Source organism: Cynocephalus volans, chromosome 11, assembly GCF_027409185.1.
Source record: "Cynocephalus volans isolate mCynVol1 chromosome 11, mCynVol1.pri, whole genome shotgun sequence".
Taxonomy (NCBI): Eukaryota; Metazoa; Chordata; class Mammalia; order Dermoptera; family Cynocephalidae; genus Cynocephalus; species Cynocephalus volans.
In genome coordinates, this window is record NC_084470.1 from 49757356 (window position 1) to 49772193 (window position 14838).

At 50.3% G+C, this 14838-nt stretch overlaps 1 protein-coding gene across 1 annotated transcript; it reads left to right on the forward strand.

Moving 5' to 3' along the window:
• The first annotated feature begins 1351 nt into the window (after positions 1-1351).
• SLC22A14 (solute carrier family 22 member 14) lies at positions 1352-13886 on the forward strand. Its single transcript, XM_063115373.1, has 9 exons — positions 1352-1858; positions 2567-2670; positions 2873-3027; positions 4068-4236; positions 10218-10338; positions 10608-10705; positions 10940-11159; positions 12946-13094; positions 13679-13886. The coding sequence occupies exons 1-9, from the start codon at positions 1352-1354 to the stop codon at positions 13884-13886; spliced, it is 1731 nt and encodes a 576-aa protein (XP_062971443.1).
• Positions 13887-14838: the final 952 nt, after the last annotated feature.

The following is a 14838-nucleotide window of genomic DNA, read 5'->3' on the forward strand; positions in this document are numbered from 1 at the left end:
ACAGAAGACTGCTGACACTATTCATGAGTCACTGATCTGTCTTTTCTCTGGCTGTTTTTTAAGATCTTTCATCGTCATTGGTGTCCTGCAGCATCATTACAATGTGTCTAGCCATGGGTTTCCTTTTTATTTACCCTGCTTGAGATAAGTTGTGTTTCCTGAATTTAAGGATTCACATTTTTCAAGTTTTAGAAAATTTATTGTTTTTAATTTCTTCAAATATTGCTTCTCCATTTCTCCTCCCAGGCTTCCAATTAGATATATGTTAAATTTTCTATCCACCAAGTCTGTTTACCTCTCTTTCACATTTCGGTTGTATATTCCAGTTCACTAATTCTTTGTGTCAAATCGATTTAACCTTCCTTTTAGTGTTTTTACTTTCAACAATGACAACTTATTCAACAAGTTTTCATTTTTAGTAATTCACTGTCTTCCTTCCAAAGGTGTCTGCTTTTCCCTGAAGTTCATTTTTGTAATTACATCTAGTATTTCTTTTAAAAGTTCATATGGTAGCTATTCTATATTCTGTATCTGATAATTCCAACATGTGCAGTCTAAATCTGTTGTTTCTGGGTTCTGTTGATTCTCCAAGTGCCTTGCCTTCTCAAGCTGTAATATTTTTTGCCTGATCTTAATCTATGGAAGTCTTGCAGGCATCTTGGAGAAATTTTCCTTCAGAGAAAGCTTGCATCTGCTTCTGCTATGTAGCCAAGGGGTGTCATGCCCCAGGACCTCTTAGCCCTGCTGAGGGTTTTGGCTCAAAACAGTTTCCCTTCCTTGCTGCTGTTCCAAGGTAACATCTTCACAGTCATTATTGCTTTCCCTCCTCCTCTCCTTACCTGTCTTTCCAGTTTGGCTCTACGTGCTTTCTGGTGCCCTACTGCACCGGCCTTGGCTCACCACCTCCACGGCCAAGGTCAAGCCACCCACCTTGGTCTCAGGTCCTGGCCACTGATGATATAGATCTTTTTTTGTTTGTCTTTTGAAGGAAAAAACTCTTTTTGTTTGTTTTTGAGGCCCCTGGAAACCTCTCCTACCTTTTGCAAGACCGGTGGTGCCTCATTTTGTGTGTAAACAAAGTTTTGGTTGTGAGGAAGTTGTAGGAGAGTTATTCATGACAACAGAAGCATAGCATTTTCTAAAACATTAAAGTTCTTAATTGCACTAAAAATCAAGGATAGTTGGACAAATTATGTTAATGGAGAAACTTCATAAGCTACTGAAAACATTGAGGTTGGAATCCATATTGTTCCAAGCCAAAGACCAGTTTCTGGTCAGCAGCTCCCATATTGGCCTCTGATATGTGCAAAGTGGTCTGAGTCACACTGAGCTGCATCCTTTCTTTGAACAGATGGCAGGAGAAAACAACTCCAAGGTAGACCTCGGGTCCCAGGATGTTCCCAGGAACTTCAGCCAGCATGAGGCATCAGTGCATCCCCATTCCTGGTCTCTGGAGATGCTGCTACGCAGACTGGGGGCCAAGCAGGATGACAAGTTTGCCAACATCCTGGATGCAGTAGGGGAGTTTGGCACATTCCAGCGGAGGCTGGTGGCCCTCACCTTCTTCCCTAACATCCTGTCAGCCTTCTTCATGTTTGCTGACCACTTCGTGTTCACAGCCCAGAAGCACTATTGCAACACCAGCTGGATCCTGGCAGTGGGCCCCAACCTGTCAGAGGCGGAGCAGCTGAATCTAACTCTGCCCCGACAGCCCAACGGCAGTTTCCGGACGTGCCTTATGTACTTGCCTGTGGACTGGGATCTGGATTCTATCATCCAATTTGGCCTTAACCACACAGAAACATGCCAAGATGGATGGATCTATCCTGATTCCAAGAGGCGATCACTGATCAATGAGGTGTGCCTTGTCCTGTGTTGTCTGTAGCTATCCCATAAACCCAGAGATGTGATCCCACCGAACAGATGGGAAAACTCAGAGAGGGGAAATAATAATTGGCCCAAGGTCACCCTGCAAAGACAGCGCCAGGGCAGACAATTAGAATTCCTGCTGCATGGCCCCGGTCCCCCCTGTTTTAGCCGGGGAGCTCTTAGAGTGCATTTGGGGGTAGAGACAGGTGTTGGATGGCAGGGCTTGCCATCTGTCCAGGGAATCACTTCTGTAGTTGTGGCTCTGCTCTCTGAACTCACAGAAGATTAAGGAACGGGGAAAAAAGCGGCTTCAATCAGGTATCTGGGTTTCTCAACTTGAGCCTGCAACCTGGGCCCTTTATAACACAGACCTGCCCAATTTAAATCTCCAGGTTGGGGCCCAACATCTGTTCTGGGGAAAGGTCTTCAGTGATTCCTGCCTTTATGCAGTTAGCTACGCACCTTTCCCCCACCTTGGCCTGGGCCTCTGGTCCCTCCCTCCAGGCCTAGCTCCCAGGGTCAGCCAGGTGCAGATGGGATGCAGGGGCAACAGCTGAGGCATGCTACATGCACAGTTACCTGCCTCACCCTGGGTCTCCTCTGCTTAAAGTTATCACCAGGGCAAGGCTCAGTCTCTGGACCCAAAAGGCTGACCCTGAGTGGAGGTCTGTGGCCAATCCCTGTGTCTAACCCCCAGTTTGACCTGGTATGTGGCGAGGAACCGCACAAGGATGTTGTACAGACCATATTCATGACGGGCTTGCTGATAGGGTCTCTCATCTTCGGGATCATAAGTGACAAGTGAGTCTCCCGGAGTCCCTTCTGGTCTCTGGACACTCCACCTGCCTCCTCCTCATGGGCATTCAGACTTGAGTCTCAAGCTGGGGGAGGTGAGCATAGGATGCTCCAGGGCCTGTGATGGCTCAGGCACTGGCCTGAGTGCCCAGAAGGGGCCAGCCAAGGAGGTCCTGGCCTTGGTGCAGCCTCCCTTCAATGCCTGTAGGTTGGGCCGCTACCCTACCATCCTGCTGTCGCTGCTGGGGCTGATCATCTTCGGCTTTGGGACAGCCTTCGTAAACAGCTTTCACCAGTATCTGTTCTTCCGCTTCAGCCTCTCGCAGGCAGTGGTGGGCTATGCCATCAGCAGTGTGTCTTTAGGTGCGACTGGGCCTCAAGGGGGTGGGGCAGCATGGGGGCGGGGTCAGCCCAGCTAGGGCAGGGCGGGGCTGGTGCCTACCTACTGGGAGTCCACAGGGTACAGTCAGGGCCCAGTCAGGCAGGCAGAAGTGGAAGGAATCTCCACTCCTGGCTGCCTGGAGATGCCAGTGACTCAGTGCCCAGACTACCCTTCTGCTCTCATCCCCCAGCCTAGCCCCTTTGTACCCCACACATTCCCCCACCATACTCCTTGCATACCTCCCACATGGCTTACATTTATGGAGCCCTTAAGAAGGTCCACGCAAGCTGCTAAGCCCTTTGCATGCATTGTTTCATTTCATCCTGACATCACTCTATTCAGTAAATTACTCCTGTGGCTGAGCAGACTTTAGCCTCAGAGAAGTTAACCAACTCAGTCAGCGTCACACAGCAGTTAAGTGAAAGAGGTGGGATTTCAACCCAGGCCTGTGTAAAGCTAAAGCTCCCGGTGCACATATACTCACACGGTTTTATAGCTGCAAATGACTGGTGGGCTCAGGGTTCCCTGGCAGAAGACCTCTTTTCATTAGGAGCTTACCAGAGCCCAGCCAGAGGGAACTGGGTCTTCCACAGAGCCCTAGGTCTAGGGGGCCAAAGCACTAGTGCACTCAGAGCAAAGACTGGGACAGTGATGATGCCTTGCTTTGCCACGTATCAGGCCATGGGTGAGGTATCGTGCCTAGAAACAGGCTTCTCTATGAGAGGCATGAGGTCAGGCGGGAGGTGTTCAGAGGGAGCAAGCCAGGTTGAAAAGGTGTGGAAGGCTATATACATGATTAGGAGACCAGGCAAGGAACCTAGGGTGTGCCCCTGTGGCACAGAGCTACTCTGCCTAGCTTTGAGGAGCTATCTGTGGACCTATTACAGATCATGAGCAGGCAGAACCTTTGCCTCATCTGAACTGACCAGGGCAGGGTGGGGGCATCTCAGAAGGCTGGATGTAGCAGCAGCCCTGGGGACCCTGAGCTGACCATGGTTTTGTCCTCTCTGTCTCTGCACAGCCACCGAGTGGCTAGTGGGCGAGCACCGGGCCCATGCCATCATCCTGGAACACTGCTTCTTTGCTGTGGGGATCATGTTCCTGACGGGGCTTGCCTACAGCCTTCCCCACTGGCGGCTGCTGTTTCTGGTGGGTGGGGCACCTGTGTTCCCCCTCATCTCCTATATCTGGTGAGCAAGCAAGTACAGTGCATGCACAGGGCTGTGCCTGATGGGCTGGAGATGGAGGGGTGTAGAGGAAGCTGTGGGAATGGATGGATTCCCCTTGGAGAAAGTACTTGCAGGTGATACGGGAAGGAGCCAAGAGCAGAGCCTCTGGGACCCCAGCATTAACCCCTTCAGAGCAGACCCTCAAAGAGATGTCAGAGAGGTGGTCAGAAAGCCAGGAGAAAAAGAGTTGGAAGGTAGGGGTTCAAGGACAAGGAAATGATCAGGGTCGAAGGCAAGAGAGGTGAGGCTGGGGAAGGGTCCTCTGGCCTTGGTGACCTTCTTGAAGTGGCTTAAGTGGAGTGGCAGGGGGTTGAGGAGTGAGTAGGAGCTGAAGACATGGAACCACCTAGGAGATGACTCTTTTGGGGAAAGGGGGAAAGTGATGACTTGTATGGGCAGCTAAGACAGAGTCAGGCAAGGGTAGATGATGTTTTTAATTGTAGAGGAGTCACAGACAGGATCCTGAGAGATTAAAGCTATGAAGAGAAAATTGTTGGAGCAAAACTTGGAGCAAAAATTGTTGGAGTAAGGAGGAGGGGTTAGGAATGAGAGTGAGATGGCACTGCTAACCATGGGCAGGTGGGAAGAGGAGAGGGACAGAAGAGACTCACTTGTGAAGGGTTAAGCGGTCCTGTGTGAAGAAATCATCATATTTAATCTTGACGTTATCACATTTAACCTTTATAACCCTAAAAGATGGATGTTAGTCCTATGTCATAGGGGTATGAAGAGGGGAGAACTAATGCTTCAGAGGGTGGAAATAACTTGTTCAAGGTCACACAGCTAAAAAGTGGGGGACCTGGGACTTGAACTCAATCTGTCTAGCTTCAGAGCCCCTGCGTTTTAACCACTGCTCCTACACAGTATAAATGATAAGGACTGGGTTACCAGTTAAGAGTGAGGGGCATGTAGGTGGCTTGGAGACCTTCCAAATTCTACACAAGCTGGAGACCAGCTTTCATAGTCCTTGAGATACGTAGTTAAGTGTGGGACTCAGCAGATGCCAGGTGGCATGGCTTTGTTGTGTAACCGGGAAATAGAGGTTCATGGCATGACTGGAAAACATTTACAAAAATGATATTAACGTAACAGATACATATGATTAAAAGCTAAAGAGTATCAAAGAGTTTGTGATGAAAAATAAGTCACCGATTTCAGCTCCCCGCGGCCCCTACTTCCTTTCCCACACTGAACTCTTCCCATTCTTCCTCTGGTAGATGTCTGCGTAGTTCTACACACTGTGAGTAGACAGCTTATTGACAGGCACGACTTGCTCGTGTACATTTTTCTTCAACCACTGCCTTTGGACATGTCCTGTCAGCTGTCCCTTCCTTGACACTTGACAATATACTGGGCAGGTTCCATCTCTTTTCAGCCATTCTCAGTTGCAAGAATAAGTCTCATTTTGATAATTAAGACTCATTTTCAGGCATTAAAAAATCCAGGCCAGTCCAATTTAAAACTTCAATCTTACATCAAATCCACAGCTTCTCCCTGGCCTCTAGCTCAGCTGGTGGCTTAAAGGAGTAAGGCCTGTTCTGACCTATTGTTCTTCCTCCTGTCTCCATGCTCTGATCCTCTAGGTTCTAGGCAGGGGACGGGAACATCAGAGAAAAGAGACCAAAGACTTACATGAGAGGGGCTGTGACAGTTTGTCAGCATCCTCTGCAGGGTAGATGTTCAAGTGCCCCCATTCTCAGGTGTCCATTTGTATTTCTTCCGGGTGTTGGAGTTTCCTACTGCTCCCAGCACTCTTTTTGTGACTTCCCCCAGCTCCTGTCCCCAGCAGTTCACCCCACAACCTCTTTCTGTAGGGGCTTCCTCACACTAGCATATGGGGTGCCTGCAAGAAACCAGGGTCACTTGGCCAAAAACCCTCACCTTCCCCCAGCCCCCACCCTGCCATGGTGGTCTGCTCCCACCAACCTCCTGCCTTTATCATACCCAGGTGAGATCGGGGCACCATTCTCTGGGTTTGTGTAGGTCCTCAAACTTCAGCAGACACGTGGTAATACTCCTAATACTCTCTCACTGTCTGGAGTACCAGAGCAAGCCTCCAAGTTTCTGAATCAGCAAGCTCCAGCCAGAGAGTGGGAGGGCAGACTCCCTTTTCTGAAGGCAGTCTCCCGATCTAAGGAGTTCTCTTGGACTCCCTCTTCACCGGGCTTGAGTTGATGGATGTAAGCAACATCAGGAGGAAAAGAGATTCAGGACCCTTTCACTTCCATGAACTGGAGTTTCCAGCTTCTACAGGTGTCTGGGGATGGTGGCTACTGGGCCATGTTGCTATGTTTTTAGTAAGACCTGTCCTGAATGTGGTAACACCTCTCTTTAGAATGTGAAGTTATCATCCATTGTTACCAGCTTTGAGATTTCAGGGACTTTCCAGGACAGAAAAGTTCCACTTAACATTCTGTTACAGCTGCTATTCCTAATTCTCGGATTTTATGTTATTTTTTTTCTCACTCGCATTTGGATCTTGTTTTAGGAATATAAAATGACATAACATTCTCAAATGTTTTTGAGGATATGCATTAGAGTTTTGTTTTCTTTTTTTCTCCTGTTCCCTACATTATCTACGTCCTCCTGGGTCACTTTCTTCTGTTTGATTATTTTGGAACCTTCTTAATGTGGGAAGTTTTCTTCAATAGTTATTGATCTTTGGTCATCCCTTCATATTTAAGAGAGAGTCTCTAAGAGGCTAATGGGAAACGCTGTGTGAGAGGGAGTCGATAGATTGGTAATCTTTAGGGTAATAGATCTCAAATTTATGTGAGCCTCGGATTCACATGGGTGCTCGTTAAAACACTGATGTCTAGGCTTTGCCCTCAGAGTTTCTGAATCAGCAGGCCTGGGATGAGGCCCGAGAATCTGCATTTCTAACCAGTTCTCAGATGATGACGATACTGGTCCACAGGCCACACTTTGAGAACCACTACTCTTGGGTGTGTTTTTCCTGAGGGATCGATCCCAAAGCCAGGTCATTGTGTGGCTCTGGCTGTTGTGCTCCCCCTGGTGAGTGTGGGGACCAGGACTCTTGTCATCATTATTGGGACTTCCACACAGTCCCCTGTGTTTTTCCTCAGCTCTTGCCCCTGCTGTTGTTGTCTCTACTTCCTCAGCCTTCCCTTTGATCCAGGTGCAGACTGCAGAGGGAACCAGAGCAAACCCCTCTGCGAGAACTGAGGTGTCCAGGGTCCTCTGGAGCCAGGAGGGCAGCTCTGCCACATCTCCCTAAGTATATCATGTGGCATAGGCTTTTCCTGCTGTCTTAGTCCATTTGAGCCTGTATAACAAAATACTTACATTGGATTATTTATTTATTTATTTTTTGGTGGCTGTCCAATATGGGAACCCAAATGCTTGACCTTGGTGTTATAACACCGTGGGTAATTTACAAACAACAGAAATTTATTGCTAACCATTCTGGAGGCTGGAAAGCCCAAGATCAAGGCACCAGCAGATTTGGTGTCTGGTGAGGACCTATTTCTCATAGATGGCACCTTCTACGTGTTCTCACATGGTAGAAAGGACAAACAAGCTCCTTCAGGACTCCTTTATAAGGGCACTAATCTCACTCATGAAGGCTCTGCCCTCATGACCTAATCATTTCTCAGAGGCCCCACCTTCTAATACTATTGCATTAGAGATAGGTTTCAATCTATGAATTTGGGGGGGGACACAAACATTCAGACCATTGCATTCTACCCCTGATCCCCCAAATTTATGTTCTTCTAACATGCAAATACATTCATTCTTTCCCAATAGTTCCAAAAGTCTTGACTTGTTCCAGCATTGCCTCAAAAGTCTAAAGTCCAGAGTCTCACCTAAATATCACCTAAATCTGATATGGGTGAGACTCATCCTGAGGCAAATTCCCCTCCAGCTGTAAACCTGTGAAATCAAACAAGTTATGTGCTTCCTAAATACAATGGTGGGATAGGCATAGCATAGACATTCCCTTTCTAAAATGGAGAAATAGGAAAGAACAAAGAGATAACAGGTCCCAACCAAATCCGAAATCCAACAGGGCAAATGTTTAATCTGAAGGATCTGGAATAATCTTTGACTTCAAGTTCCACCTTCTGGACACAGTGTTGCAGAGGTTGGGCCCCCAAGGCTCTGGGCAGCCCCACCCCCATGGCTTTGCTGGGTGCAGCTCGCGTAGCAGCTCTTACACATCAGAGTTGAGTGCCTTTAGCTCTCTCAGTCTGGAGTTGCACATTGGTGGCTCTACCAGGCTTTACCAGTCTCAGGGGTGGCCTTGACCCTGTGACTCCTCTGGGCATTACCCTAGGGGGCTTACTATGGTGGCCTGTGGCAACTGCCTGCCTGAACTCCAAGGCTCTCCAGGGCATCCTTTGAAACTAGGTGGAGGTAACTACATGCCCACAGCTCTTGCACTCTGTGAGCCTGTAGAGTTGGTGCCACATGGACACTGCCAAGATTTACCACCTGTGCCCTCTGGAGGGGTGGTCAATGAAGACTTCACTGTATTTGGGCCCGTTCGAGCCATACCTGGGACAGCCAAGGAGTGCTGCATCTAAATGCAGGGAGGTGGCTCCTGGCAATAAGCACTGATGTCCTGTGAGTGCCCAAGGTCCCTCTTTTCACATAGTTCTGTCACCTAGGTCTTGGCACTCAGGGTCAGTGATGGGAGGGGCAGCACCAATAGTCTCTGCAATGCTTTTGGGGTCATTTTTTATGAATAGTACCTTGCTTTTGCTGATCCTTACTAACCTCCTTATCAAAGCTGTATGCTTAGCCACACTCTTGTTCTCTCCAAATATGCAGTTTCATTTATGAATGAGCAACATGACCAGGCTGAGAATTTTCCAAATCTTTAAGTTCTGTTTCCCTTTTGATTCTATGTTCCATCTTTAATTTGTTTCTCTCTTCTCACATTTTACTATAAGCAGTCAGGAAAAGCCATCTTATACCCTCAACACTTTGCTTAGAGATTTCTTCTGCCAGATATCCTATTTCTATCACTCTCAAGTTCCTTCTTCCACAAAACACTAGAACATGAATACAGTTCAGCAAATTCTTTGCCACTTTATAAAAAAGATTGCCTTTCTTCTGTTTTCCTATAACATGTTCCTCATTTCCATCTGAAACCTTATCAAAATGACCTTTACTGGCCATATTTCAATCAACATCTGTTTGTGACCTCTTAAATAATCTCTAAGAAGGTTGAGGCTTTCTTTATACCTTTCCTCTTCTTGTGAGTCCTGACCAGAATCACCCTTAATGTTCCACTTATGGCTATACAGGATTTTCTAGCATGCGTCTCCAAACTCTTCCAGCTTCTGCCCATTACTTGATTCCAAAACCTCTTCCTCATTTGTTAGAACAGTACCCCACTCTTGGTACCAATTTCTATCTTAGTGCATTCAGGCTGCTATAACAAAATACCTTAGACTGGGTAATTTGTAAACAGCAGAAATTTATTGCTCACAGTTCTAGAGGCTGGTAAGCCCAAGATCAGGGCACCAGTAGATTTGGTGTGATGAGGGCCCTTATAGACATCTCCTTCTTGCTGCATCCTCACTTGGTGGAAGACCACAAACAAGCTCCTTGAGTGGACTCTTTTATAAGGGCATGAATCTCTTATTAAAGGTGACCTCATCACCTCCTAAAGGTCCCATTTCTTAATACTATTGCACTGAGAGATGCCTGAGGGCAAAAGAGGTTGTAGTGCAGAGGCAGCGAGTAGCTGGGGGCCACCAAGCAGCAGCGTGGCTGTGTATGGCTTAGACAGAGGAAGGGCTGACTGCCAGGAGGGGCAGAGGGCATCTCAAGGCTGCTGCTGGCCTTCGAGGCCCTGGTGTCTAAGTCGCTCATGCTGGAACAGGATGGCCACAGCTGAGGCTGGGGTGGTGCCTACTTGGGTCTCCGGGGCATCCTGAAACGATGAGATAAGAGAGGGCTGGGCCACACAGGATTCTCCCGGAGTCCCCGCGATGGCTGATGATGAAAGGGAAGGTGAAGGAGGCCAAGCAGGCGCTGTGCTATGCAGCTAGCGTGAACAAGAAGATCATTCCTTTAAATCTGCTGGATGAGGTAAGAGGCTTCAGGCCAGGAGCGGGGCCAGGGCAGTGCACTATGGAAAGGCCTCTTCCCTGCTTAGCCTTTCAGGTAGGACGTCAGCCCAGAGGCTGCCCCTAGCCCATTGCTTGAGGAGCATGGTGACAGCAAAACTGAACCCTGCTAGGAGAAGGAGAGAAGCCAGCTGGCACTGTGGGGGGCAGGCAGGCCTTGCAGGTCTTGTGGCAGTAGGGAGTAAGCTGTGGTCTCAGCCTTGCCTCTGGCTGGTCCTGCTTGTCCTGTAGCTGCAGTTGCCTGGAAAGAAGGTGAATACAGCCTCTGTCTTGGACTTCTATAACAATAGGCACCTCTGCAAGATGACCTTGGTGATGGGCTGTGTGTGGTGAGTGCCCGGGGCTGGCCAGCAGGGACCACAAACTCACATGCAGGCCGGGAACTCTGGGATGTGGGATGGACAGGCTGCAAGAGGTGCAAGGCCTAAGGACACAGATCACAGGTCTCTGTGCTTATTTCTCTCCTCCATTCCTGCCCTGCTCCTCCTTTGCCTCTGTCTTTATTCCTGGCTCTGTCTCTGCATGTGTGTATGTGTGTGTGTTGTCTCCTGGCTTCGTTCCAGGTTCACCATCAGTTATTGCTACTTTACGCTGAGCCTCAAGATGAGAGATTTTGACGTGAGCATACACTTCAGACAGTTGTTCCCCAGCATCTTGGAAGTGCCTGCCCGGCTGTGCTGCATCCTTCTCCTTGAGCGGATAGGGAGGAAGTGGAGTCTCGCTGTGACTGTCATCCAAGCTGCCATCCTGTGCTGTCTTCTCCTTTTCCTCCCTGCAGGTATAGCTCACTCCTCCCTGATGGGCTGCGCCCAGGCTTCCTGCTCCCTCAAACCCCTCCCGAGTGCCTCTTGCCCTGGACAGCCAACTACACACCCTGGGAGTCGGGCTTCTGCACCCACAGCCCACCCACCCCACACAGGCTCCAGCACCTCTGGAGCAGATGCCAGTCACTGGGACACTGCCCCTGGGCGGGTCCCCAAGACAAGGCACCCACACACTCTTGGAGGCCTGAGAGGAAGGCGTGCTGTCCAGGGGAATCGCCCTCGTGCGGGAGATTAGCCAGCCTTCTTCTGCCTGATTCCGATCCATGTCGGAGACAGATCTAGTGGTTAAATAATGATGGCAAAACTATTCCTTCCACTGCCACCCCAGGCGTCACTTCTTGTCTATAGCCTCTTTGGTTGGGAAGTGCCTGTTATTATCTGTAACGTCACCAGGAATAACCTGCCCACTGAAAATTGACTGTGATATTGGGCTCAACTCTCAGGAACAGTTCTTGTATAGAGGCCTCCTTTTCTAGCAGGGCTCAGTGCCTGCTGCTGCAGACTCAGCACTAGAAAAGGAAGAAGAGGAGGGCTGGAAATATTTTCAAAACTTCAAAGAGAGGGAGAGCGTGGTGCTAACAACACCAAGGCCACGGGTTCGGATCCCTATATAGGGATGGCTGGTTAGCTCACTGGGACAGCGTGGTGCCGACAACACCAAGTCAAGGGTTAAGATCCTCTTACCGGTCAGCTTTAAAAAAAAAAAAACAAAAAAACTTCAAAGAGCTCTAGAATGTGCCATAGGTCATAGAGTGTGGCAGGACTGAGGTGTCAGGGTGCACCCACTCAGAACTCCTGACCACGAGAGCCCCTTTGGCACAGGGAGGCTATTTCCAGGGTCTGCCCAGAGGGCTCCTTCCCTTTCTCTGGGAGCTGGAATTCTGTATGTCTCAAAGGGGACACTCCATCTCCAAGATGTTGGCTAAAACAATATGGGGAAACAAATTTATCACTAAATTTCTATTGCTTCGTGTTTTTTCTTAAAAGTGGGTCTATGCTGACCAAAGCAGAAATATTTAAAAGTCTCAAATGTGTGGCAGAAATGAGGAACGGAATTCCCAATAGATAAAAACTAGCTCTCTGATTTCAGCCCAGAGCCAAGAAAAGCCAGGATAAGAGTGGGGAGTGAGGCTGGGGCAGGGTCTGGCAGAAGCTGACAGGGGAGGGGCTGCCACTTCCTGGCTGGTGCAGGTGAGCACAGCTGCAGCTCCCAGCTTCACCAAGCCTGAGGAATGGGGTTTCCCCAGATGCTGAGTCTTTTATTCTCCTTCAGCACACACATCTAGCTGCCCTGAGTCAGGCATCCCATAATATTTGGGACCAATCCCAGCAGTTCAGGCCCCAGGGACCAAACATGCCCCTGCTCCCGTCCACCTTGCAGAACCAGGTAGGTGAGCCCTGAGCAGGGATCAGGGCACACAGGAGCGGGCCCTGCGCAGAGCAGTTGCCAGAGGAGGAGCCCGTGGGCGGGTTGGGGAAAGCTGCTGCTGGGTGAAGATGTGGAGCAGAAGAGAGAGCCCTGGGTCCAGCTTGGTGGGGGTGGCCTGAGAGGCCACAGGGGTCCCAGTGGGACACCCTCCACCCCGCTGACCAGCTCTCCCACTGCAGATGTACTAACTTCCAGCCTGGCTGGCCTCTGGCAGATGGACCCTGCTCTGACTGAATGCCTGAGGCTGCTGACCACGTGGTAGGGCAGACTGCTCAGAAGTGCTGGAGGGCCTGTGGGAGGGCTGGTGTGTGGGGAGGAGGGCCCCAGACTCAGGTGGCCATGCTGTCTGGCCGTAGAGCTGAAATCCATAGTGATCTCTGTGATTGTGCTCGGGGAGTTCAGCCTGGCCGCCGCTGTCACCGTGTTCTTCATCTACACTGCTGAGCTCCTCCCCACTGTCCACAGGTGAGGGTCCTGGTGGGTGAGGGGGCTGCAGGGCCGTGGGGAGGGACAGGACAATGACAGTCTTAATGAAGCAGCTGAGACAGCATTCACCTGGTGACAGGCACAGTGCTAAGGAGTTTACATGGATTATCTCACTCAGCCCTCCCCCAAATCCACCAAACACCATCAACCCTCTTTGAGACACGAAATCAGAGGTAAAGGCGCTTGTTCAAGGTCAGACATAGCAAGTGGCAGAGCACGGATTCGGACCCAGGAGGTCTGGCTCCAGTCCCTGCCCCTCACTCACTGCCTGGCGTGTGTCCAGGCTGCTCAGGCTCGGCCCCTTCCCCGAGGTAGCCCATGGCAATGGCTACAGTATCCTCCTGCCCACCCAGCATTGCTGCTGTGTCTTCTCCCTGCACATCCACACAATGCTACGTGGTTCTTACCTCTCCTTTCCCATCCCCCTTCCCCACTGAAGGAGGCCCAGAAGAAATAACCTCAGGCTGGAGGGTGTGGGTTTTCAGGTAGCTGCTTCCCCACCCCACCCCTCCCAGCCTCTGGGCCCAGGAGGTACTCCAGACGAGCTTTCACCTCCATTTCAGGACAACAGGTCTGGGGCTAGTGAGTCTGGCCTCCGTGGCTGGAGCCATCTTGTCTCTAACGCTCATCACCCAGACCCCCAGCCTCCTGCCCATCTTTCTCTGCTGCATCTCAGCCATCCTGGCCTTGTCCTTTTCCTCCCTGCTGCCGGAAACTCGAGATCAGCCCCTCTCCGACAGCCTGGAGCACCTCACCTCATGGATAAGGTAGGCATGCGAGGGCCCAGGCTCTGCCAGCACGGGACCTGTTCTCAAGCCCTAGGCACTGGGAGTATGTCTGGCATTGTCCATACCTGCCCCTTTGCCAGGACCTGGCCAAGGCCAGCCTATGGTCCTGGCCAGCCTATGACACAGCAGTCTCCCCAGCTCTTCTGGATGCTGCCACCAACCTGGGTCCAGCACAACCTCCACATGCTCCCATCCTGCCTGGCTCTCCTGACCCAGCCCAGGCCAGGCCCATTGTCTACCTGTCTGCATGGGGGTCCTCCTGCCTTGGGGATACCCTCCGGGGCACTCCAGAGATGCCCTGGCCTCCCTCCCCTCCCAGGGAACAGGGGAATGGCTTGGAACCAGCTCTCTGAGCAACTCCCTTTTCCTGTCTGAACTGGCAGTTCCTCACGAATGACCCAATCTTGATTAATGACTTTGGCTTCTCGGCCCCAGCATTCCAGAACCCCGTGTGGGAACTGGGTTTCACCCAACACCTACAGGCACTTCTGGCCTCTGATCTCCTAAGTGTCCCCTGGAGAAGTCTTGTCATGATTGGCAGAATCATCCCTTCTGGGATTTGGGCCAACAGAGCCTGTCACTGTCTCCCTTGACCTGAGGGGACCTGAGGACCAGTGAGGGGCAGAGGTTGCCTGGCATCCTACAGTGTCCTCTGCTATGTGTGACAGGAGTTGCTGACTCTGGCCTTCCTTTGCCCTCCTTCTCACCACCCTTCTTCTTCCCGCCCTCTCTCCAACTCTCATTGGAACCACCTGTGCTAGACATAGTGCCAGGGCTACATCATCAGAGGTCATATTTTATGTGGAGACAGATATGCAAACAGTTATCACCAGTGGACTGTGACAGCAGGATGTACAGGACCAATAGGAGCCCAAAGAGGGAAGAACTTCAGTTTGGAGAGTCAGGGAAAATGTCACAGAGGAAGTGACATTTGA

What these genes read in the sequence shown, in the direction of transcription:
- SLC22A14 (XM_063115373.1), top strand. Translation starts at nt 1,352, where the DNA reads ATGGCAGGAGAAAACAACTCCAAGGTAGACCTCGGGTCCCAGGATGTT. An exon ending in TTTTCCTCCCTGCAGGTATA is followed by an intron (nt 11,160 to 12,945) that starts GCTCACTCCTCC and finishes GTGTGTGGGGAG; the next exon opens with GAGGGCCCCAGACTCAGGTG. An exon ending in CTCCTCCCCACTGTCCACAG is followed by an intron (nt 13,095 to 13,678) that starts GTGAGGGTCCTG and finishes CCTCCATTTCAG; the next exon opens with GACAACAGGTCTGGGGCTAG.